We start from the raw sequence: 26,863 nt of genomic DNA, 5'->3' as shown, positions 1-26,863 counted from the left end.
CCCAGTGATTATTCCATCCCTTCATTTGTATACCTCTCATAACTGGCTTGCCAAAGAAACCCAGAGCAACAGCTCTGTCTGCCCACTCTTCTCCTGAGAGAATATTCTTGCTCAAAGTCACTTTACTTTCTTAACTTCCCTGCTTGTCTCCTAATTCTTTCGCAATGAGTTAAGAACCTTAACTTCACTGGGAACAACAGCGATTATAAAACAGCTATTATGGGACCTCACTGGTGGTCCAGTGGTTAATACTCCATGCTTCTAATGCAGGGAACATTGGTTCCATCCCTAGTCAGGGTAAAGTTCCACATGCCCGTGAAGTGGCAAAAAAATTTAAAAACAAACAAACAAAAAAACAGCACCTGGTAAATATTCTTTGCTCAGTAAATGTGACCTCCTTTCTAACTTGCTGGCTGTGCAATCCTACACAGCATTCGATATTTTCTGATGACAGTATATCTGAAAATACTGTGCAGCAAATATCCCCCTGCCTTTCAGCACAAGAAAGGCACATGCAAATTCTCCTTTTCCAGTGTTTTTTATTTGTACATTTAATATTCACAAATCATTTTACAGATTTATTCTTTTCACAGGTTCTTTATAGGAAAGATGAGGATTAAAACAGCATATTGAAGAGGACCAAGAAATACCAGCAGTGATGACGCAGAGTACAAAGGCTCTGAAAGAGAACAGAGTGAACAAGAGCAGCATGTGGCCACTTCCTAAGAGGCTGGAACACTAACTTCATTAAGGCAAAACCTTTATTTACTGTGTTATTTCTCCCTCCCACCTAGTTTACCCAAGTATAAAAGCATTCTATTCTCATACTACTGCTCTCTGAGGTCTTAGGGATATAGCTGGTACTATGTGACCAGCGGCATCTCTTGACTATAAACACCTGAATAGACAAGTTAAATTTTGATGTGTTAACTATCCCTCTAGAAGAAATAAAACAAAGAGGCAGAAGCTGCTTGATTCTTAAGATTCTTAAGATCCCTTAAGGGGGAGGGATGTATGTGTCTGGTCGTGCGAAGAGGGGAGGGGCTCAAGGAGTGAGGGCAGCAAACCTAACTATTCCCAATGTACAACTGCTCTTGTGTTTTTCTCAGATACTGCTAATGTACTGCTCTAGTACTCAGAAAAAAAAAGAACAAGTTATTGACCACCTACAGCTGTAGGTTGTAATGGCTAATAATGGGGAACATACCCTGGGGAGGGGGGTGTATTTATTTCACATGCATAACAATGCAATTCAAAACTATTGTCCTACTATGATCTTAGATAATGTTTTCCTATTTTAAATCAATTTACTGTGTGACCTTGGACAACTTACTTAATCTTTCTGTGCCTCAATTTTCTACCAGTAAAATGAGGATTTTAGAAAACACCCTGATGCTGGGAAAAACTGAAGGCAGAAGAAGAGGGCGACTGAGGATGAGATGGTTGGATGGCATCACCAATTCAATGGACATGAACTTGGGCAAACTACGGGAGATGGTGAGGGACAGGGAAGCCTGGCATGCTGCAGTCCATGGGGTTGTGAAGAGTTGAATACTACTTGGTGACTGAACAACAACAACAAAATGAGGATTGTACCACTTTATGTTGAAGATTGGAGGAGACGCACTGGTCAAATCAACAGACACAGAAAGGAGATTAATGACTGCCAGGAGATGGGGAAAAGGGGAAAAGGGAGTGACTGCTAATGGATATGGGGTTTCTTTGTGGAATGATAGAAAGTTCTAAAATAAGACAATGGTGATAGGTGCACTATTATGTGAAAATACTGAAAAATCACCGAACTGTACATTACTTTAAAAGGGTGAATTTTGTGGTAAAGTGTATCCCAATAAAGATGTTATAAAAATTCTTAAAAAAATAGAAGTGTCTGGTACCCAGTAAGTACCCAATAGAATGTTAGCTATTATTAGTAGTAATATTATTGTCACATTATTATTTAGCCATCCTATGGCCTAAGTTAATCCCTAGAAATTAGTTTTAATAAAAGCCCACAGAATCCAGAAAAGTATTTCTATTTTACATATATGATATACGGATTAACATTCACACATTTATTTCTATCCAAATTGTCTGAGAAATGAACAGTTTAATTAAGAATCACAATTTCAGTATTCTACTCTGGAATAAAACAACTGCATGCAATGGATGTCTGATCATATCGTGATAGGTTTTAGGTAAATTTCAATGATGTGATGCTACCCAAGAATCTGAAATGATGGGAGATTTTCATTTTCAGGAATAAACAAGAAGTCCAAACATAGTAAGTGCTTAGAGTATGTAGTGTACACAGTTAAACTTTCAAATATATTCTTACTAGCCTTCTAATCACTTTTGGGGGGACACTTTATAAAAAAAAATAAACAGTAAAATGTTTACCATGCCCTGTGATCCCCCTTACCTTGCCCCAAAGAAAATCCCCAACACAACAAAAAGATACAACTCAACTCACACAGTAAGTCACTTAAGAGGCAAAAGGCAAAAGATCTGACAATTAGTGACTGAATTTTAACACTACTACATAAAGATATTTGCATCAATTGAGTTTTTATAATCTGAACAGCAATTAAATCCAGTCTTCACCTTTCCTATTGCTAAAAGAATATGACAACAGTCAATCTCAGAAGTAGGAGCAGCAAGTGATAAACCACAATGGCAGTAATGCACCACATTAGGCAATGATGCTCACACGCTTGAATTTCATCTAAAACATGAAACCTTCCAATTCTTGGAACAGAGTTTCCTTTGTTCGAGTCCTTTTCCCTTCTGGTCTTGCTTTCTATAATTAGCCATGTGCCTCTGCAGCAAATCAGGGATGAGGGTTATGACTTCCAGATATTCAGGTCTTCTGTGACAGAAAGCAATGCACTTTTTTTGCATATATTAATATTTATTTATACCCTCAAACTGACCACTCATTTTCAGAAAGATAATTTCAAATAAAACTATTCCCTAAGTCACCCAAAACCAACAGATTAAAACAGAACAAGTTACCTTAACACCCAATATGTGTAATACCCTCCCTCTACCCCCAACCACACACAGACCCCCACCAAAGTTGTGGCCTTAGGAATTTCTGATCAAATATTTAGCCTGAGTAAAATTCAGTGAAGATTTAATTCCCTTTTAAGAAGCATGATTATTTAATTTTACATTATAATCATTGGGACAGATTACAAAACAACTTTGTAACAGAACGTATTTCGTGAGAAGTTAGAAAATTTCAGACAGTGGAAACGGATGACAAGTTAGGACCAATTTCAAACTTAGAACCAGTTTCAAAATATTTCAAAATATAAATATTTACCAGTTCAAGAATGAAACATTGGCTTTGTCCTAACAGGATTATTTTGAAATTGTAAAGGGAAATTGAAACAAATACATAACCAAAATATCTTGACAAGACTGGGACAGAGATCCAATTTTGCAATGCTCTGTAATTGAATATCATTCCAAGGACTCATTTGTCCTAGTACTGTTCACTTGGTCTTGGTTAATCTAGGGATGGGGAAAATATGCTTTTACAATTACATATCTACGTGTAGGTCATCTTCAAATACAAATGAATAAATATTTAAATTCCATGATAAAGAAAAAATGTGGAATAAGAAATTTCTATCTTTATAAGTAACTGCATATTTACAATCAATGTTTTCTGCCTGACTCCTAATCTTTGTCTATTAAGAGTTCTTCACTATGCAACTTACAGAAGGCAACAGCTCATATTACCTTAAAGGAGCCCCAATTAGCTCAGAATCAGCCTGTCTCAGACACTCTGCTCCCTTCAGACTTGTGTGCATAAACGGCTGAGAATACAAGTAGGTGCACATGTGCAAAAAAGTAGCTGTCTAAAAGAAATCTAACTGGCTTTACAAATAAAGTCTAAAACCAAGAAAATAAACTGCTATTTCCCAACCTGAAAAACACACCTAATCAAAAAACTGCTAAGTCTATTAGTAGAAAAGGTGGCAGCTGTAAACTCAACTCATCCTATGTAATGCTTTAAGCATCTAGCTATTCTGTCAATCAGCCATCAGAACACTAAATCTCGCCATGTTCATATGATTGAATGCAGCCTTCTGACTTAGCTTTACTTTCTAGTTAGAGGCCAGACTACACAGAACAGCAAGAAATTCCTTAGAGCTATGTTGTATCCAAACTACCTCATTCTACCCTGAATAGAAGGTGCCCACATGATAATATGCATCAGGGACCTACCAATCTAAACTTCTGAGGTCTTCTACTTGGGTAAGTTCAAGCATTGGTCCACTAAGAGCTTCAGTTGAAGAAAATTTACATGTTCACTGCTAATAGCTTGCAAATGCAGAACTTGGGAGTAAGATTGAAAATTAAAGTGTCACTGAGCTGCTATTTAACACGGCAGAGAGGTGACTATACAGAAAGACTAAAAAAACTTATGCTTTAGATGTCCTTTGATTTTTTTTAAAGCAACAAGTGTAGAATTTTCTCTAATCAAAATCTGAATTTTGGTTAGTGCATGTTTTCTCTTCCCACATCTATGAACCCCCTTCCCAACCTCTGTCACTGTCTTTTAAAGCTTAAGAGAAATAAAATAGACAGACTATCCCTTATTTATGAAAAGAGAGGACTATTCTAATAGTCATAAGGCAATATGTTTAAGAGATGCACCTGAACTGGTATTCTCAAAACTGAAAATATAGTTACCAACTCTATTCAACTTGCAGAATGAATCCATGTTGCTTTCCAAGTCATTGGCTGTCACCCAAATGAACCACAGTGATCCCATCATGCCTTAGGAGGCATTATATTGTGTGTACTATGCACACATATTTTAAAGAAATAACATTAAGAGGGAAAGGACAGCTTTTCAAAGATTAGTTCCTTACAAAAATGGTGATGGTGCTTTATGGCTCCTTTTTAATAACCTCACACACCCAGTTACCAGTTAACTCCAAAATAGACAAAAGGGGGCCAGAGGCAAAGCTTCATGGTGAATTGCATCTTTGAGATGAGTTTTGAATTCCCTGGTTTTTAATTTCCATTTACTGAGGAGTGAAGGTGAGAATCATCCAACTGATGACAAAATAAAACAAGAAAACAGGATAAACGGCAAGGGCTTTGCGGTTTGGAGGCTGGCTATCAGCAAGAAAAGCTGTAGACGCTAAACAAAACAAAACAAAAGGAATATTTAATACGAGTGTCACAACTATTAACATTTACTAAACTCGAATGTGCTTGGCATAGTCTGGGACACAGAATTATATACTACAAGTTCAGTTATATTTGTGACCTTAAAACTGCATTTGGCAGCAGCTGAGAGCTGCTTGGTTTAAGTATGGAAAGCTTGTTTCCAACCATTTTAGATAGAAACCTTTCTAAAAGGGGTTTCTTACACTTTTCTGAGAAGCTACTGAACTGTGCTAAAAAGGCTTACAAAGCTCCTATGGCAAATGGTCTCACGCTGTTGTATTTTTTGAGTAATTGTTCTTATTATCAACCCTTTTATTATTTATCTATTTCTCTGGCGGTGGCAGGTCTTAATTGTGACACACTGGATCTTCATACCATGTGTGGGATCTTCACTATAGCATGTGGGCTCTTTAGTTACGCCATGCAGGCTCTAAGTTGTGGCATGTGGAATTTTGTTCTTTGACCAGGGATCAAACCCCAAGCTCCCTGCATATGGAGCATGGAGTCTTTACCACTGGACCACTAGTGAAGTCCCTATCAGATCTTTTAGATGCCAACCCTCTTGACCATTCAGGAAACACCTCCTCACCTTTTTATTCAATAATGATCCTTCAAGGAAATCTTTCCTGAACCTCCATCTGGCATACTACCACCCCAGGTAGAACTGACCACTTAACTCTTCTGTGTCCCCACTATACCTGGCACAGACTTCCATTGCCCACCTGGAACACTTCATGGCCCTTAAGTGTTTACATGCCTAGATTGTGAACTCAGAGGATAGACACCATGTCTAGCACAATGCCTGACACATAGTTTGTGCTTAATACACATTAGCTGAATTACAGGTACCTCTCTCTCTTCTAAGATTCTACTTGCTGAACCCCTGTGGGCCTGGACACTGGATAACTAAGCTATTTAGAACTACATGTACAGTAAATCATCAGACTCTAAGTGAGGGAATGAGGGGTTCTTCCATAGGCAGTTGAAGTGCTCAAGCTTAACAGTCTTTGGGAAAGCAATTCTGGCATTCTCAAACCTTAGTTTGGATCACTTCTTGGCTTTTAACCATTTTCTAAAACAAAGAGATGTTACTGCACACACAAATATTAGGCAGCTTATCTATCCCATTAAAAAGAAGCTAGTGAACACTTTCAGTTTAAGGTGGGATTTCAAGAGAATTTTAGGGATGTACAAATAATGAATAAATAGCATTCATTGCCACTGCTATAGGCTCTCCTTAATCTTTAGCAGAATTTTCTAGTGAAGTAGAAAAGTACTATGTAATGATATTTAACAACCTATACTGGGTGGTACTATAGTACAGTTCTAAAAAGGTATGTGATCTATTTCGGTTTGACACTTGACTCCCCTATTCTCTACTTATGTGTCCTAGGGCAAGTTGCTTAACCTCTCTGTGTCTGTTTCTCATCTATAAATATGGGACCAATAATAACACAGTTTTTATTTATTACGGTTGTTGTGAGGGTTAAATGAGAAGACATATATCAAGTACTTCTGACAGTGCCTGGCCTACAATAAGTAATCAGTAAATATTATCATGATTAATTTGTCTGGAAAAGGCTCAAGTCACTTCTCAAGTCACCTATGCCTCCTATATGCCAGGACTAACCTAGGTCTAGTGTAATCTCCTTTCCCAACCCTATCCATTATTTAAAGATTGAAGAAACAAGAAAGATGTGACTTCACATCTCAGAAGTCCAGATAGCCAACTCAGATAAGATGGACATTATCCCTACTGAGAGTAGATGGTTCTATGGATGACATTAGCAAGAATCATATCACTAACGTGATTTGTAAGTTACAATGCTCCTCATCTGGTCTTTGTCTCTAACCCATATTTTCAATCTGCTCTGCTACCACAGAGATAAGTACATTCTTACCTACTATAGACCAGGCAAACATGATGATCACCACAAAAAGCCGGACCATGAAGTTTATTGGTCCTGGCTCAGCCAAAAGTACCAGCCGGCAAACCAGCATTGCCATTGTCAGGGGAAGTATACAGTATCCCAGCACACAAAGGCTCTGAAAAAAAGATCTAAAAAACAACATATATCCATAAAGATCATAAATATAGTTGATCTATATCATGATACAATTTATTATACAGATTTCTATGTATCATGGATCATTCATTTCCTCCAGATAGGTATTACCTATACCCTAATGTTGATTTTATGAGGATAGGCCTCTGTATTAAACATATGCCTTAGATTTTCTCTCACCATACTCTCCTCCTCTCTACTTAAATGCCTTAACAGTCAGCCATTTAGGATCTAGATGATCTACTCTAATTCCTAGAGACCTTTCTCCCACTGAACCGCTAAGATTTTGTTTCTTAATCTTTTCTAGTTTATAGACCTATTTGAGCATTTGCTGAAAGCTATGGGGCATCTGTTCCCAAAAACAAATGCAATCTTCTAACACAAAATGTTCTGTACATAATTTCAGGGGCTGGAGAGAGAACATCTGAAGCTTATCAAAGGACCCCAGATAATTTAACATAATTTAATTCAACTAGGTTATTTCTGTTCAGTGTCTTTAAGAGAAGTTTCTTTTTGCTCTCATTAATTTTGATTTTTCTTTTTGAAAAATATATAACAAGCCAGACTTCCTTAAAAAATCTAAGATATGCAACCTGGAAATAGAAAAAGGATGCATTTTAATAATACTCACATGTTTCCTCCAAGAAGTTTTGAGTTGAGGGTGATGGTAACTGCACCAAACCAGACAATGACAAACACTTCTGCAAACTGGGGCCCTCCATCTTTTTCGCTATCTACAGAGCCTCTTTGAAGCATTCTGTGACAAGGAAATGGCATGAGAATTGCCTAACCTTATTTAGAGCAACACAGTTAAGGTACGGGTTCTCAAACTTTGAATCAGGGTGCTGCTCTATATCTTACCTGAAGATCTCTTATAGGTTGTACAAAAGGAAAATGCCTCAAGTATATGGGAAGGCTCCCTTATTTCAAATTCCAAATCCCTCAGGACTACAAGGGATGCTCCCTTTGATCCTGTGGGAATGTTTAAATGGATTACTGAAGACCTTTTTTGGTTAAGCAGAGGATATAAACTGAAGGGCTAAGTGTGATTCATGGACATGAGGTTGCTGGTCCATATAATACCTTTAAAAGGTCTTAAATTCAAGTTGATGTTATTTTAAAATTGGAAGATTTCACAAAAAAATATGTATTTCTGGATTTTCTTAAAAAATCAGAAGAGTTTCTATCACCGGGCCTGCATTTCTACATGGCAACAATCATGTGCAGTTGACATAGCAGCAGATTCCTTCACAAGGGCTTTTGGTCACCAATTTGCAATGCATGCATATACACATCTGAATTTGTAATTCTTGGGTTAAGGTTCTAGTTCTGGCATTTAAAAATGCAAACAGCCTATCTATTTAGTTGTTGATCTTTTAAAAATAAAAACATACAGATTATCACTAAAAAGCTTTCTTTGAAACTGAGTTATTGAACAGTCACTTAAATCTTAATTTAACACATAAACTGTCTTGAATTTTGGACTTACATTCGTACTCTGTCATTTTTTTCAATAACAGAATAAGTAACATCACCTCAAAACTTCTTTTTTAACAACCTCTTCTTATTACAAAGTATAGACAAATCACACCGTAAATCTTGCGCTGCTATGCTATTTGCCAGCATAGGCTTTTGTATTCTATGGTTCTGCATACTCCATTCCAAGTCCTGACAATTTGATGAGAAGAATGCTAGCCCTGATCACTTGTTCTCTGGAACTCCTATTACTTCAGCATGGTATGATAGAAAGAGGATTAACTGGCCTGGAAGGCAGGAGACTCAGATATTGATCCTAATTCTGTCACCAGATATGTAAACTGGAGCAAATCACTTGATGTCTTGGGACTCCGATTTTCTTCTCTGCAAATAAGCAGGATTAAATTCCATAATCTCTAATCTTTCAAAACTAAAAAAGTATATGCTCAGAGCTTTTAATATAAACACTTACATCAAGGCACTGGATTATGTCCCTTGATATGGTTATTAAAAGCATAATATAGAGCACTCCACGTTTTTACCTAAATTACCATGCACTTGACTTTACATTTAAAAAGGGTTAGAGAAGCCAGTAAGAAATTTGAATCTACAATCACAATAGGTTAGGCCTGGAAAGAATCCTCAACCATCTACTTTTATAGATAGAGAAAAGGAAACCCAGAGAGGTTAGGTAGGAAGAGATGTATAATAATCACAGAGGTAGAGAATGGGCAGTCAAGGAAACCTGAAGTGGAATTCCCGGTCTACTACTGATTGATTATGTGACGTTTAGTTCAGTCCTCAATCTCTTTGAACCTGAGCTTGTCTGTCAAAAGAGGAGAATAATATTCACTTCTTGTTATGGGGATAAGAGAAGGTATTTAAAAGTTTTTTAGAGGCCCAAAGTCACTCTGCTGATAGCAAAGTTGGGATTAGAACCCAGAAATGGATCCTAGTGTAGTATTTTTTCCACTCTACCAGTGGTTATATTACCCTCTCCAGCAGAACTTTTGCTTTCCTTCTTCTGTCCTCTTCCCCTTTACATACAATAAGTATGGAAAATAAAACACTCTGTGAAACATGATCTTGCTTTGAACTCAACCACTTCTAATTTATTCTCACTTATACTTTTAGTAAAATTTTAAAAGAATTATGTTTGCAAATAAATACTACTTTAATTGTTTAGTACTTAAACCTTTGAGATACTTAATTCACTTAGCTTAATGATGGGGAGGTAAGTGAGTGTGAATAAATGTTGAATAGAAATGACTAAAACAGGGTAAGAACTCACTGATAAATGAGGGTGGGCATAATTTTCATATCTTTAATTCCATCACTCTTTGAACTGATCTAGAAAGCTACTTGACTTTTTAGATTTAAATGCATAAGGAGCATAATTTGTCAAAGAAGTCCAAAATGAAAAATTCAGTCAAAATCCCCTTCAATTTTGAAACTCCATGAAAAAAGTTCAGTCTATCTCAAATGACAAAGGAAATATAAATACTTACAATGCAAGCGTCACACAAAGGATCAAAGGGCCCCATAAATCCCCTACGAGAAAAGAAAAGACAGAAAATTGTTAAGACACAGGCATATAGTATTTTCTGTCTTTTATTCTGCCATTCTTGGCATTCAGACATCAAGGCTTTCTCTGTCTGCCCAAACCTTCCACCTCTCCTATCCCTCTATTGGCCTTCTCTGCTCCCCAATTCCAAATGCTTCATATACCCTTTAAATTTTGCTCATTTCATACAACACAAATCACCCCTCTCCTCAGCTACTATGGTAAAGAATCTGCGTGCAATGCAGGAGACCAGAGTTCAATATCTGGGTCAGGAAGATCCTCTGGAGAAGGGAATGGCAATCCATTCCAGTATTCTTGCCTGGAGAATCCCATGGACAGAGAAGTCTGGTGGGCTACAGTCCATGGGGTTGCAAAGAGTCAGACACGATTGAGCGACTAACACACACACCACCTATTAAGTCACATTCCAGCAAGCTATCCTTAAAGACCAATAGGCAAGGAGTCAGAAGACTTAAATGCCCCACCCTGCACTAAAGCCAAGTCACTTCACCAATCTGAGACTACATTAGACAAGGCAAGTATAATCAGGCTCACCTCAAAAATATGAAAAATGAAGTTGAGAAGAAGTGATGTGCCCAGGTTAATATAAACAGTTAAGTGTGGGGGTAGGACCAGAACCTAGAAACAAAACCAGAATCCTCTGATTCCTACTACAAAGTCCTTTCTACTTTACAACACAGCTTCCCTTTCATAATTACTGCACTGAACTAGTACAGAACTGCTGTTCTTATAAAGTGAGAAAACAGCTCAACATTAGTAATTTCATAGGGTTAAATGTTAACAAATAACATGAAAACTTTTTGAAAACTATAAAGGCTCTGCCAATATCAGGTCTAAGCATGGTTGTTCTCAACCAATAGCTGTTGGGTGATTAATACACCAATAGTTCAGTAACATAAAGCTTAAAGCACAATTATCTTCCTAAAATAATATGAAAAAAGGTACATACTACTTCTAACTTTAACTTCACTTGTACATAACTTTACCTGAAAGAGTAATTTTGACACCACTGTGGAAAGTTTGTAAAAGATGTTAAAAAAAAAAAAGAAAAACCACAATCCTAACACTCTAATAGACTATGTTTACTAGGTAAACAATAAAATTTTCATCTCCCAAACTGAAAACTCCAACCCATTAAACAATAACTCCCCAATATCCCCTCAGTCCCTGACAACAATTTTACTTTCTGTCTCTATAAATCTCACTATTTTAGGTACCTAACCTAAGTAGAATAATATATATTCTTTTGTGTCTGGCTTATTTTACTTAGCATAAAGTCTTCCAAGGTTCATCAATGTTGTAGTATGTATCAGAATTTCACTCTTTTTAAATGATAAGTAATATTCCATTCATATATGGTATATACCATGGTGTATATAACATACTTCATTTACTCATCCATCCACCAATAGACATTTGAGTTGTTTTCATCTGCTGCTATGAACATGGGTATACAAATGTCTCTTTGAGTCCCTGCCTTCTATTCTTTTGGGTATATACTCAGAAATGGAAGTACTGAATCATGTGGTAATTCTCTACGTAATTTTCCAAAGAACCACCATGCTGTTTTTCACAGTGGCTGTACATTTTACATCCCCACCAGCAATGCACAAGGGTTCCACTTTCTCTACATCCTTACCAATATTTGTTATTCTCTATTTCTTTGGTAAGAACCATCCTAATGGATCTGAAGTGGCATCTCACTGGATAAGACAGCTTCTGTGAGGAAGAAACTTCAACCTCAGAAAAGTTAACTGTCTTATCCAGGATCACACAGCTTGTGATGGAACCACTATTCAAAATCATACAGATAGTGATGGAATCACTATTCAAAACCCAGATTTGTCCATGCTCTTTCCACTATATACCAGCTGTAGCAAATCATGTGTCAGCTTCAACCCACAATGTAATTTGCTGAAAAAGTATTCTGACACTGCATCCAATCACCACACAGTGATGGCACATTTGTCACATATTTGACATCCCTATGTTACAGCAGAAATGCTGCCAAAATAGAAGGTATACTCACATCCAACATCATTGTTACTATTCTCAAACAACTGAGTCATTTTTTTTTATAAAGGGTACTAAGAAAAATCAAGAATGTTTGAAAAGAAAAACTAAAAGTCTAACAATTTTGAGAATAAATTCTAAATAATAGCATAATTTTCTGCAAACACTGTATTAGAACCCTTAAAGCAGTCAACAGTGATCATTCTGAAAATAGAAATGTCAATAAAGTACTATTAATTTGTTAATCCTTAATGGGTATTAGCTATTACTCTAATGTAATATTTAAACATTTTGTCTTTCCCTTGGAGATCATTAAGTTTCTTGGCTGAACAAAGTCACTATGTGTTTGCCATTTACAGAAATACTTTTTGCAGTGTCTATTACAGCGAAAATATACAGTCAATATTTATTGATGAGGACAATATATTAAGCAAAATCTTCCAATCTCTGAAATTCCATCCTCAATTTTTAACCTCTTTCAAAAACTTCATCTATAATATATTCATTTACCTATTTTTCATCCTGAAAAATGATGTTTTATTACCACAAAGCCTTATAAATGCTTATGATAAGGTATGATGAAAAACAGCAAAGCCTCAAAAACCACACATACTTACAATCTCTCAAAAGAGTATTACTTTTCCTTGGGTACAAAACATGCATGAATTTTTTCCCAACAGCTTTTAGATCACGCATCTGAAAGATAAAAACAATATGCTGTACTGTAATGACCAAGGCTGCCAAGTAGCCCCTTGAATTTGCTCAATTTTTAAATTTCAATCCCCCTAGGAGCCCTTCATTGAATTTTTGAGCTATAACTCCAGTCTAACTCCTTCACTATACAAACAAACCAGAGAGGTGGGGTTTTTGTATTAACTCCTTTTTCTATTAATTTTTCCTTTAACTCCTAAAGCCAACATCTAACTCTTTACTACATTCATCAGTTCTGTTGATTTTGATTTTTTAAACTCTGCAAAAGAGAAATATAGCCCTCTTAATATGCTACTTAAATAAATGAAAATAATAGCACTAGTAAAATCTGTTCTGCAAAACACAGCATCTAACTTTCAGTTCACACATGATAAGATCACAAGAGCCAAAGGGCCTGCTCCTAAGCTACCACACTCTTCACTATATGTAAAATCAATTAATTTTCAACATTCTCATTCATTCTGGCAAAAGAATCCTAGAGGTCAGATTTTAAAAAATCAAGACATTTGAAAAAGGGTACAGTCATTTAACTTCTCAAAATATAGTTGAGGTAATTTTGTCCTAATTTTTTCACCTAAAAATTTCTTCATTTCATTAATAGTTCTTTGAAAACATGATTTTTAATGGTTAACCATTCTACTACATAGATGTAACATAATCTACTTAGCCGATTACTCTCCTGTTCAACTTTTCCCCACTATAAAGACTGCTGTAACAAACATCTTTGTATAAATATTTTTCTTTTAAAATTATCTTTGTATTGAATTTTTTCTCCTTATACTATACCTAGAGAAACAGTATTATCACCTTAAAAAAATGTGAACATTTTAAGTTCCTTAATATCCATTACAGCCAAACTGATTTCAAAAAAGTCTGTACCAAAATATTCTCTAGGGAAGAATCTTAAATTTCAATAAATAAAATATACTGAAAATTAGTGAACCAAACAAAAATATTACAAAGTGCTATTAGTTATTTAGCCCATGGCACTGAACAGAAATTCTCTCAACTCATCTAACTTACAATGGTATTCTGAACAGACTCATTTAATGTGGAGCTGTCAAATTCCCGAATGCGTGATCTCACAGGAATGGTGATTTCTCCTTCCACAGGGATGTCTTGTGAGATAGATATATCAGAAAGGCCTGCAAACTGAGAAGAGTTAGGGAAAAAAAATTAAAGCCTGTAATAAACGGCAGGATTCCCCCAAAGACATCATTTCCCAGTGAGCAGGACTATATCTTTTTATAGGGTTTTATACAGTTTTGATTTTTTAAATATACAGTTTTTAAAGTAAGGTGTTAGTTCACCAAACACTGAACAATACAGTTAATTAAAATTCTCAAATACTTGTTTCTTTCAAAGAAGGAGATGGAATATGCTGAAAAAAATTATAAAGTAAATGGCATAGATATTTTATGGGCTTTCCTAGTGGTGCAGTGGTAAAGAATCTGTCTGCCAATGGAGGAGATGCAGGTTTGATTCCTCAGTCAGGAAAATCCCCTGGAGAAGGAAATGGCAACTCATTCCAGTATTCTTGCCTGGGAAATCCCATGGACAAAGGAGCCAGGTAGGGGGTCAGTCCATGGGGCCACAAAAGAATCAGAGACAACTTAGCAACTAAAACAACAACAACAGATATTTTCCTGTCCTCAAACAGTTTCTTTCAAGCATGAAATCTTAACAGGACATAGCTAGTAAGATTGCAGAACTATTGAAAAAAAGTGACCTTTCAGTGATCACATCTTAGCACTGTCATGATTCTTTTACACTTCTGCTCTTTAGTGGGCTCTAGTGGCCTCTGCCAGCCAAGGTCTGTCTAGTCAAGGCTATGGTTTTTCCCGTGGTCATGTATGGATGTGAGAGTTGGACTGTGAAGAAAGCTGATTGCCGAAGAATTGATGCTTTTGAACTGTGGTGCTGGAGAAGACTCTTGAGAGTCCCTTGGACTGCAAGGAGATCCAACCAGTCCATTCTAGAGGAGATCAATCCTGGGTGTTCATTGGAAGGACTGATGCTGAGGCTGAAACTCCAATACTTTGGCCACCTCATGCGACGAGTTGACTCACTGGAAAAGACTCTGATGCTGGGAGGGATTGGGGGTGGAAGGAGATGGGGACGACAGAGAATGAGATGGCTGGATGGCATCACCAGCTCGATGGACATCAGTTTGAGTGAACTCCGGGAGTTGGTGATGGACAGGGAGGCCTGGCGTGCTGTGATTCATGGGGTCGCAAAGAGTCGGACATGACTGAGCGACTGAACTGAACTGAACTGATAAACATACATGGAAAAACAACACACTCTGACAACACAAAGCAATTAAACCAAACTCTGAGGTGACTCAAACGTTATAATTTCAGCAGAAAAATTTACTATACGATTAATATGTTAAAAGGCTCTAGTAGAAGATATATGCAAAAATGATGGTGAATTTCTGCAAAGAGAAACTGTAAGAGTCAAATGGTAATGCTAGAAATAAAAGAACATAGTAACAGACTCAACAAGGTCAAATAAAGAAATCAGTGATAGGTCAGTGAAAAATATCTAAATAGAAACAAGAGCTGGAAAAGAAAAAAAACACAAATATTAAGTTATTCTATTGTATACCTTAAGTTTATACAATGTTATATGTCAATATTTCAATAAAACAGGAAAAAATCATAAGACCACCCCAAACAGAATACAGCACGCAAGAACTGTGGGGTTGATATTAAATAATATAATTTGTATATTATTGAAATCCCATGAGAGAGATAATGGATCTGAAAACATATTTGAAAAGGTAAAGGCTGAACTGTTTTCCAGAATGACGGAACACCTCAAATGATAGATCCAAGCCCAGAAAACCCCAATCAAGATAAATACCTAAAGACAAAACAAAAGCAAAAATCCACAGACCTAGACACATTCACACTACTGAAAACCAAAGATAAAGAGGAAAACCTTAGAGACAACCAGAGAAAAAAAGACATTGCGATCAGGAGAAAGACACAATAGACATCTCACTCAAAATTATGCAAGAAAGAAGACAAACACACCTTTACAGTGCTGAATGAATAAAACTGTCAACCCACAATTCAAAAAACAACAAAAATAGCTATTAAAAATGAAAGGCAATACATGTCTCAGGTTCATGGAGACCACCAGTCACATCCATGGACCATGGGGCTCCATGCAAGACATATCCACCTGTGCCTTTGGCCTCTCTTCCAGAAAGAGGGAAAAAATGGAGCAGAGGGAAAAGGTCCTGAGGTCATCCATACTAAACTCAAAGGCCCAGAAACTTGGAGCCTTCCAGAATATCCTTGACTTCCTGTTCCTGATGTCCCAAGGAACAGGACATCAATGAAAGTTGAAGTGACAGCTGTCTTTTCAGGCATATGTGATTTTGCCATGCAAAGGAAACAGAATCACAGATAACAAAGATGCTTCTCAGGACTGCAAACTCTAAACACTTTTATTCATTTTCCCAGTATGATCTCAGAATCAAGTACGTTTTGAAAACCATCTACATACTTAAAATGGGCGAATTCTACTGAACAGGCATTATACTGCAGTAACACTGATTTAAAAGCCATTTAAAGAGGGATTAGTTCTAACTTCTTCAAAAGGACAATACTGCTGTAAGGCAATAATTGACTGTTTCCTGCCTTGGATGAGAGATAACTGCTTTCCCTTTTGGTTTCTCAAAGAAAACTGTAGGCCTCTCCTGCTCCCTAAAATAAAATGAAATAAAATTAAAGTTTAACAGCATCAAAATGTGAATTATGACTTTATGCACATAAAACATACTCTAACCAACGCTCCCCCCCAAAAAAGGCGGCAAAATAATGACTTTTCTCAGATGGCAAAAAGCTGAAACATGCATTCCAAGAAATGTTAAATGATAATCTTCAGAAAGGAATATGGTATCAGAAGGAAGTTTGGATTTACACAAGGAAATGAAGATCTCCAGAAGTGGTTTAAATGAAAGTCAATATAAAAAGCATTGTTTCTTATTTTTAATGATTCTAAAAGATAACTGCCTAAAGCAGAGGTCACCAAACTTTCTGCGAAAGGTCCAAATGTAAATATTTTAGGTCTCGAGAGCTAAATGGTTTCTGTTGGAACTACTCTGCTTCTGTAGCATGAAAGAAGTCAAAGACAATACATAAAAAAATGAAGTGCAGCTGTGTTCCAATGAAATTTTATTTATAAAAATAGGTGGTGGGTCAGATTTTAAATTATAAAAATACAACATTTAGGAGAGAGCTGGAAATTTGAACACTGACAAGATTTGATATTAGGGAATTATTGATTTTTTACATGTACTAATGATATTGTGGTTATGTTCTTTAAAAACAGAATTCTTATCTTTTAGAGATTCATATTAAATATTTATTAATGTAATGATGCTTGGGGTTTGTTTTAAAATAGTATAGAAGGGAAGTGGGTAGGGTTACAGAAGAAAGAAGACTGGCCATAAATTGGTAATTATGAAGGCAATGGCAAGCCACTCCAGTACGATTGCCTAGAAAATCCCATGGATGGAGGAGCCTGGTGGGCTGCAGTCCGTGGGGTCGCTAAGGGTCGAACACGACTGAGCGACTTCACTTTCACTTTTCACTTTCACACATTGGAGAAGGAAATGGCAACCCACTCCAGTGTTCTTGCCTGGAGAATCCCAGGGATGGGGGAGCCTGGTGGGCTTCCGTCTATGGGGTCGCACAGAGTCGGACACGACTGAAGTGACTTAGCAGCAGCAGCAGCAGCATTGAAGGTTGGGTACACAAGAGTGCACTTTACTATTCTACTTTTGTATATGTTTGAAACTTTTCTCAACAAAAAGTTAAAAAATAAAAAATTCCTAATTTTAGGAGCCACCTAATTTAGTTTTTCTTTCTGCCTCCCCTGCTGCTGCTGCGTCACTTCAGTTGTGTCCAACTCTGCGTGACCCCATAGACAGAAGCCCAACAGGGTCCCCCGTTCCCGGGATTCTCCAGGCAAGAACACTGGAGTGGGTTGCCATTTCCTTCTCCAATGTATGAAAGTGAAAAGTGAAAGTGAAGTTGCTCAGTCGTGTCCGACCCTTAGCGACCCCACAGACTGCAGCCTACCAGGCTCCTCCATCCATGGGATTTTCTAGGCAAGAGTACTAGAGTGACTTGCCATTGCCTTCTCCGAGTCTGCCTCCCCTACCCAAGCCAAAATGAACCTAAATATAAACAAATCTCTAGATCTTAAGAGTTTACAGGAAATATGTAGACAGAGGCACCTACTAAAAATACCACAAGGATACAACAGGCCAAATACAGAAAGTGGAGAATTCTATAAGAGAAATGACTTTAAACAAATAAATTACATCAAAAAGAGGACACATATATTAAAAGAGATTATCCAAATGCAATTTGACCTTGTTTGGATCCTGATTTGCACAAATTGTAAAAACATATTTTTTTTTTTAGAAAATTGGTAGGTGAACAGAGATTAGATGATATTAAGGAGTGATTATTATTATGTTATGTGTGATAACCAACGAAAACAAACAGTCCTTACCTATTAGAGAAACATACTTAAGTATTTATGGGTAAAGGGATACATCTGAGATTTGCTTTAAAATACTCATAAAAGATCATGAAAGACAAGGAAATACTAAAGAACCATTACAAACTGAAGAAAACTAAGGAAAAATAACAACTAAATGCAATGTGAGATTCTGGATAAGATCCTGGAACAAAAAAGGGCATTCATGGAAATCCTGATAGAATTCAAAGAAGAACTATAGTAGTGTTGTATCAACCTTAGCTTCCTGGTTCTGATCTTTGTGCTATGGTTATATACAATGTTACCACTAGAGGAAGCTGAGTGAGGGGTATACAGGAACTCTCTGTGCCATGCAATTCTTCTGTGTCTAAAATTAGCTCAAAATAAAAAGGTTATTTTAGAAAAAATGTGGTAAGGAAATAAATGAAATAATAGCAGAATGCTGAAAATTATATGAGATTTGTTATATTACTCTTTATTTTATTTAAATATTTGAGGAATTCTCCTGGTGGTCCAGTGGCTAAGGTAGGACTCCCAAAATAGGGCTAGGGTTCCATTCCTGGTCAGGGAACTAGATCCCACATGCTACAACTAATACCTGTCACAGCCAAATAAACAAGCAAACAAACATTTTTAAAAATAAAAGTAAATACATGAAAGCTCCCATAATAAAATGGTAAAATATTTCACTTCCTTCTTTCTGTCACCACCTCAAACTGCTCTCCTTCCTCTCCTCTTCTCTGATCAAACTGCTCTTCCTTCTCTTACTTGCTTAATCCTTTGTAATCTGTACTGGTCTTCCCACAACTTTACTGACACTGCTAACAGTGACCTCACAATCAAGAAATATATGAATCCTGGGATTTTCCTGGCAGCCAAGAGGACTCTGTGCTTTAAATGCATGAGGCATGGGTTTGTTCCCTGGTCAGGGAACTAAGATCCTACATGCTACAGGTTGTGGCCAAAATAAATAAATAAATAATATCTGCAATTAAAAAAGGGAAATAGAATCCTTTCTCAGTTTCATCTTCTGAATATTCTTCAGCACTTAATGTGTAAACCACCCCATTTTGAAGTCATTATTCTCTCTTCACTACTATGATACTGTCCTTTCAAACTCCAGAATTTCGTGTTTTAAGTTTTCTTGTTGCCTGCTACACCTAGGGTAGGCAGGGCAGTGCAGAACGAATAGGCTTTGAAGCTGAATGGCCCTCCCTTGGAAACAACACTGCTATAAGAATTAGGTAACACCTGCAAGTCATGTAGCACATAATCAATGCTCAACATGAGGCATGCGGAGAGCCTTGGTTAAGGGTGCAATTCTCCTGGAGGCTGCAAGAGTTCAAATCCTAACTTCTTCATTTACTACCTGTGTGACAATGAGCAGGTTCCTTTTCCTCTCTGTGCCTCAGTTTCCTCATCTGTAAATTGAGATTATGGTACAATCATCACAGGGTTCTCCTGAGGAAGAAACATACTAATAGAAGTAAAGCACTTAAGTAGTAGGCTCACAGCAAGGGCTAAATAAACATCAGGAGCTCAGGGTCCCAGGGAGTCAATTCAGGTTCTGTCACTGTTATAGAATAAAGTATTTGGCTAGCCTTTGTTTCCTGTTCCTGGGAGGTAGACTCTAAACTCTTGGGTTTTAAGGCAATGGCACCCCACTCCAGTACTCTTGCCTGGAAAATCCCATGGACGGAGGAGCCTGGTAGGCTGGAGTCCATAAGATCACTAAGAGTCGGACACGACTGAGCGACTTCACTTTCACTGTTCACTTTCATGCATTGGAGAAGGAAATGGCAACCCACTCCAGTGTTCTTGCCTGGAGAATCCCAGGGACGGGGGAGCCTGGTAGGAGGCCGTCTATGGGGTCACACAGAGTCGGACACGACTGAAGTGACTTAGCAGCAGCAAAGGATAGTAATGTTTTTGTTATTCGTAATGAGCCTTAACAGTTTAGCTATCTTGGAATGTGAAGTCAAGTGGGCCTTAGAAAGCATCACTACAAACAAAGCTAGTGGAGGTGATGGAATTCCAGTTGAGCTATTTCAAATCTTGAAAGATGATGCTGTGAGAGTGCTGCACTCAATATGCCAGCAAATTTGGAAAACTCAACAGTGGCCACAAGATTGGAAAAGGTCAGTCTTCATTCCAATCCCAAAGAAAGGGAATGCCAAAGAATGCTCAAAATACCGCACAATTGCACTCATCTCACACGCTAGTAAAGTCATGCTCAAAATTCTCCAAGCCAGGCTTCAGCAATATGTGAACCGTGAACTCCCAGATGTTCAAGCAGGTTTTAGAAAAGGCAGAGGCACCAGAGATCAAATTGCCAACATCCGCTGGATCATGGAGAAAGCAAGAGAGTTCCAGAAAAACATCTATTTCTGCTTCACTGACTATGCCAAAGCCTTTGACTGTGTGGATCACAATAAACTGTGGAACATTCTGAAAGAGATGGGAATACCAGACCACCTGACCTGCCTCTTGAGAAACCTGTATGCAGGTCAGGAAGCAACAGTTAGAATTGGACATGGAACAACAGACTGGTTCCAAATAGGAAAAGGAGTGAGTCAAGGCTGTATATTGTCACCTCGCTTATTTAACTTATATGCAGAGTACATCAGGAGGAACGCTGGGCTGGAAGAAGCACAAGCTGGAATCAAGATTGCTGGGAGAAATATCAATAACCTCAGATATGCAGATGACACCACCCTTATGGCAGAAAGTGAAGAGGAACTAAAAAGCCTCTTGATGAAAGTGAAAGAGGAGAGTGAAAAGGTTGGCTTGAAGCTCAACATTCAGAAAACAAAGATCATGGCATCTGGTCCCATCACTTCATGGGAAATAGATGGAAAAACAGTGGAAACAGTGTCAGACTTTATTTTTTTGGGCTCCAAAATCACTGCAGATGCTGACTGCAGCCAGGAAATTAAAAGACGCTTACTCCTTGGAAGGAAAGTTATGACCAACCTTGATAGTATATTAAAAAGCAGAGACATTACTTTGCCGACAGAGGTCCGTCTAGTCAAGGCTATGGTTTTTCCCGTGGTCATGTATGGATGTGAGAGTTGGACTGTGAAGAAAGCTGATCACCGAAGAATTGATGCTTTTGAACTGTGGTGCTGGAGAAGACTCTTGAGAGTCCCTTGGACTGCAAGGAGATCCAACCAGTCCATTCTAGAGGAGATCAATCCTGGGTGTTCATTGGAAGGACTGATGCTAAAGCTGAAACTGCAATACTTTGGCCACCTCAAGCGATGAGTTGACTCACTGGAAAAGACTCTGATGCTAGGAAAGGTTGGGGGCGGGAGGAGAAGGGGACGACAGAGAATGAGATGGCTGGATGGCATCACCGACTCTGTGGACATGAGTTTGAGTGAAGTCCAGGAGTTGGTGATGGACAGGGAGGCCTGGCGTGCTGTGATTCATGGCATCACGGAGAGTCGGACACGACTGAGCGACTGAACTGAACTGAACTGAAGTGAGTCCTGGTAGATCCTTACTTTATGCTAATGGATGACTCAGCATAGGGGCTAACCACTCCTAAAACACCAAACATAAGATTAGAGGATTGAGGTCAAGTTTGAGTTCTGTGAGGACTTCCCTGGTGGCTCAGACAGTAAAGGGTCTGCCTACAATGCGGGAGACCTGGGTTCGATCCCTGGGTTGAGAAGATCCCCTGGAGAAGGAAATGGCAACCCACTCCAGTACTCTTGCCTGGAAAATTCCGTGGATGGAGGAGCCTGGTTGGCTTCAGTGAATGGGGTCACAAAGAGTCGGACATGATTGAGCGACTTCACTTGAGTACCGTGATACAAACCTGGTGTCTTGGGAGTTGAAGAAAAATGATCCAGTCAGTCACACCTATGTAATGAAACCTCAATAAAAACTCTAGATATGTGGGTGAACTTCCCTGGTTGGCAATATTCTACATACTGTCTGTCATACATCAATTATCAGGAGGGTAACAAGGTCCTGCCTTTATTCCACAGAGAGAAGACAAGGAAGCTTTGTGTTACGAACTATCTCAGACCTCAACCTACACATCTCCCTCTCTTGCTGGTTTGGACTGTACCCTTTTGCTATAATAAAAATGTAATTTTAAGTATACCATTGTCCTGAGTTCTGTGAGGCATTCTAGTCAATTACAGAGCCTGACCATAGGAACCCTTGAATGCGTAGGCAGTAGTTCAGAAATGAGGGTGGTTCTGGGAACCTCCAAACCTGTGGCTGGTATATGAAGTGGTCAATCTTTTGGAAGACTGGGCCCTTAACCGGGGAAGTTTGGCCTAACTCCAGTTATTTGGTTTTGGAAGTGACTACAGTCACTAACAGAGAAGGAAATGGCAACCCACTCCAGTACTCTTGCCTGGAAAATCCCATGGGCGGAAGAGCCTGGTAGGCTGCAGTCCATGGGGTCGGACAGAGTCAGACATGACTGAAGCAACTTAGCAGCAGCAGCAGCAACAGTAGTCACTAAAGTGCCATGTGATTCCCACTCACCCCTCATCCCAACCCTTCCTCAATATCTCTTCTCCAAAGAATCAGTAACATTGCTCAGTGAACTGAACCAGGATCTGAAGCTCTCCAGCCCCATATATGAGACAGTGCTACCAAGCCCTCAGCTAGTGGACCTTGCTCTCTGACTAGCCCCTTGGTGAGGATGAAAGGTGACTTGGACTTCATGTCCCTCCCCTTCTTCTGTGCTGGCAGGCTTATGCACCTACATACATATGTGTGCATATAAACACACGTGCACACTTTGCTGCCTGGCTTGGGCCAATGAGGGGAGCAAGTAAAGGCAGGGCCAAAAACACACAGTAAATGTGGGGACTGCAGCCTTAAGAAAGCAGTTGGGAACAGATGGGTCATACTACTGATCAAAATTCTGAAGAGAAGAAGTCAACAAGGTCAACAAGCGGGCTGGGGCGGATGAAATCAAGCAGGAAACAACTTGGTCCAAGCAGGCGGGTAGGGGCTTAGTGCCATGATCCACCTGGGATCAGCATCCTTCCAGACCCTAGGCTACAGCGATTATTATGGCTCTTTTTTCTGCTCCTTAAATAGACAGGCAATAGACAAGCATTACCCAAGATTCTATATTCTCAACTCTATACAGATTATTCCAAATCAACCTCTCTAGTCCTGACCTCTTGTGAACCCTGAAGTCCAGATTTTAGTGTCCAACTACCTGCTGGATAGCTACTGGATGGCCTGCCAATATCTGGAACTAAACTTTTCCAAAAGTGGATGAATCAGCATTTAGGGCCCTCATCCTCTTCTGTATTTCTGTTCAGGGTATCACTTTCCTCCCATTTATCTATAGCGTTGTTTTTCAAAATGTGATAGTGGGAGCAGGAGCAGCAGCACCATCTGGGAACTTATTAGAAACGCACACTCTTAGGCCTCATCTCAGACCTACTAAAAGAGAATCTGCAATTTAACAAGATTCCCCAAATGATTGCTAGCATGTTAAAGTCTGAAAAACACTAAGACACATTCTCCCTAGCACTGCAAATCCTTGAGGATTCTGCCTTTCTCATATCTTCACATCTACCGCTGCTATAATCCAGGTAGTCATCACTTCATCCCAGAACTACTCCAACAATTGCACTGGTATTCTAGATTCCACACATTTCCCATGGTAACTTCTCCTTTGTTATCAAATTCATGATTTAAAACCCTTTCCTCCTCAAAAATTTCCACTGACTCGTTGTTGCCTGTTAAACCTCCCGGCATAGTAGTCAATAAAAGGAAATAACACTTACTGCATGATTATTATGTGCCAGGCACTCTACCAAGTGTTTTATGTGTATCAACTTATTCAATCCACCGAACAACCCTGTACTACTTTATCTCCATTTTACAGATAGGGAAACTGAGACATGGAGAGATTTTGGTAATTTCCCCAATATCCCACAGCAGTTAAATGACAGAGCATGGAATCAGACCTAGACAATTTGACCCCCAGAGCACACAAAGCCACTAGTTTTATCTTTTAAGGCTTCTTTTCTAATACTTCCCTGTGCTTCAACCAAAGTAATCTCTCTGTTGTTCTACAAATATATTAGTATCTCCTAACCTCTGTATCTTTACCGATGAGAGTCTTTGTAGCATTAATGGTAATAGTCTTGGTTTCAGAAGCAGATCCAGGTTCAAATTTCAGCCTGGTCACCCTAGGGAAATCATCAAATCTCTCTCTGAGTCTCATCTCCTCACCTGCAAGTAAAACACAGTCTAAAAACCACCTAACTGAAATAGTTGCTATAAAGTTTAGAAAATATGCAAAGGATGTCTAGCGGAATCCTGGCACATATCAGGTAGTCAATCATTCATAGCTCTTATGCTCACATCCTACCCATCCTTTTAGGCTCCCTTAAATATAACTTCTACCATGTTGCCTGCTTCATCACCTTAACAAGACATCATAGCATCCTTTAAATTATATTAAAATGTTATGTGTAACTTTCTTACATACTGTCTTATGTTAGCATTGTATGTTTGTCTTGTGCCTAAAATCAGATTGTAAGCACCATAAAAACAGGCCATTTTTATTTCTTAAAGCAACTAGCATAGAGTATTACACTTTGTGGGAGTTCAACAAACACTGCTGAACAGAAGTGTATTGGATTCTGAGTAATGAGTAATCAGAACCACTAAAATTAATTGGGGGAAAGCTTCATAAAAGAGAAGTGGGGCAATTCAGATGAAAAACGGGAACTAAAAGCATCTAAACACCTGTAACTATGGCATACCATGCCCTATGCTCATATTAGTTCATTTAGTACTCTGACTTTGTGGTGACTATCATTTTCCAAAAGGCAAAACTGGGGTTCAGAGTGATTTCCTCAACGTCACAAGTACTCCATGAGAACTTTGACGTACTCACTCTCTTTCACTGTTGTATCCACCATGCCTAAAATAGTGCCTGGATCATAGTGGATGCTCAATAAATATTTGTCAAAAGAATGAAAAGATGAACAAAGTAAGCTAGTAAGCAGAACCATAACTAGAGTCAGTTTCACCTGACTCCCAGGTCAGTCCTCTACTATGTTGACAATTTAAAATAGACAAAAGGAATGTACCATTTATTGAGCACCTACTCATGAACACAATTTGGGACATAACTAAACGTTGTTTGGGATGGTGGGATGGGGGCAGAATGCTGAGTTGACACTACTCAGTTATGGTACTAATTTTATTAGACATTTCACATAAATTATGTCATTTCAACTTCCTAAAAACTCTTCGAGGCAGGTATTTTTATCTCCATTTTACACATAAAGAAATACTCTCCATTAAATGACTTGCCCAAATTCACACAAGTCCAGAATGGGTGATTCCAGGTCAAGTAACATTAACTCCAAACCCTGTGTTCTTAAATACATGTCCAGGCTTTGGACTTGTAGTACTTGCAATAGAAATTCTGTCCTCTGCAGAGACAGGAGCAAGAGATCATCATGAAGAGGATTGCAAGGAGCTCTGACAAGGGAGGGCAGGGATTAAAACAGGACGACTGGGGTTCACTGAGCAAATAAATAATCAGATTATAATGTCCCATGAGAATCAATCTCTCAGTAATCCCAGAATGCTGCTTACTCCATCGAGGACTAGTGACAAGTCTCGATAAAACAGGGGACTGCAGATGCAAAGATACTTAAATCGCCTAAAGCTCAGCATTTAACAAAATAAAGGGGAGGACAAGTGGTGAGAGTCTGCGAAAGCAAAGTGAATGAGAGTTTCACAAGAAGGCGTGGAAAGAAGGAGGGGGGTGGCGGCGAGGGGAATGAGGGGTGCAGTTAGCCCAAAGAACAGGTAGTGGGGTTGGGACTGGATCTGGCATCTGATACAGGAAGGGCCTATCGGGAGGAAGGGATTCCAGTACTCTCAATTACAAGCCCGTCACTCTACTTCCTTAAGGGGCACTTTGCCTCACCCTCGGTCCCCTTTGTCGCAGATCCCAAGCTCACCAGGGGCCTGGACGTTGTTGTCTCCGGGTCTCCTGGAGACTCCACCGCTTCTGCCATCCTGGCCCTCCTCCCGGTCGCTCCCACAGGCCTTTGCGGAACCTGAGACGTGGAGGCCGCGGGCCGTTAGCGCGTCTGCGCGCGGCGACCGCGTCACCAAAAAGCGCCGAGCAGCTGCTGGCGGCCCTGGCATTCGTCTCTCGTCTTCTGGGTGTTGGACAGGGGATGCGTATCGTCCCAGTTCCTTTCTTCGGGGCCAGGAGTGTCGCTAAATACGCTCCCTTTTTAACATTCAACCCTGATTTTCAGCCGGCTGCGTATGCCAG

The 26,863-nt window shown here is 38.8% G+C and overlaps 1 protein-coding gene across 1 annotated transcript; it reads right to left on the bottom strand.

The window, feature by feature from the left end:
- Positions 1–519: 519 nt before the first annotated feature.
- YIPF6 (Yip1 domain family member 6) lies at positions 520–26,863 on the bottom strand. Its single transcript, XM_055438493.2, has 7 exons — positions 26,541–26,863; positions 14,065–14,193; positions 12,948–13,026; positions 10,241–10,283; positions 7,888–8,013; positions 7,092–7,249; positions 520–5,161 (listed from the first exon to the last, which is right to left on the bottom strand). The coding sequence occupies exons 1-7, from the start codon at positions 26,595–26,597 to the stop codon at positions 5,043–5,045; spliced, it is 711 nt and encodes a 236-aa protein (XP_055294468.1). The 5' UTR covers positions 26,598–26,863; the 3' UTR covers positions 520–5,042.

The sequence above is a fragment of the Moschus berezovskii genome, chromosome X (genome assembly GCF_049115385.1).
Source record: "Moschus berezovskii isolate FMDL1 chromosome X, NW_MosBer_1.0, whole genome shotgun sequence".
NCBI lineage: Eukaryota > Metazoa > Chordata > Mammalia > Artiodactyla > Moschidae > Moschus > Moschus berezovskii.
Note: the sequence above shows the minus strand (reverse complement) of the source record. Positions and strands in the feature narration are given on the sequence as shown.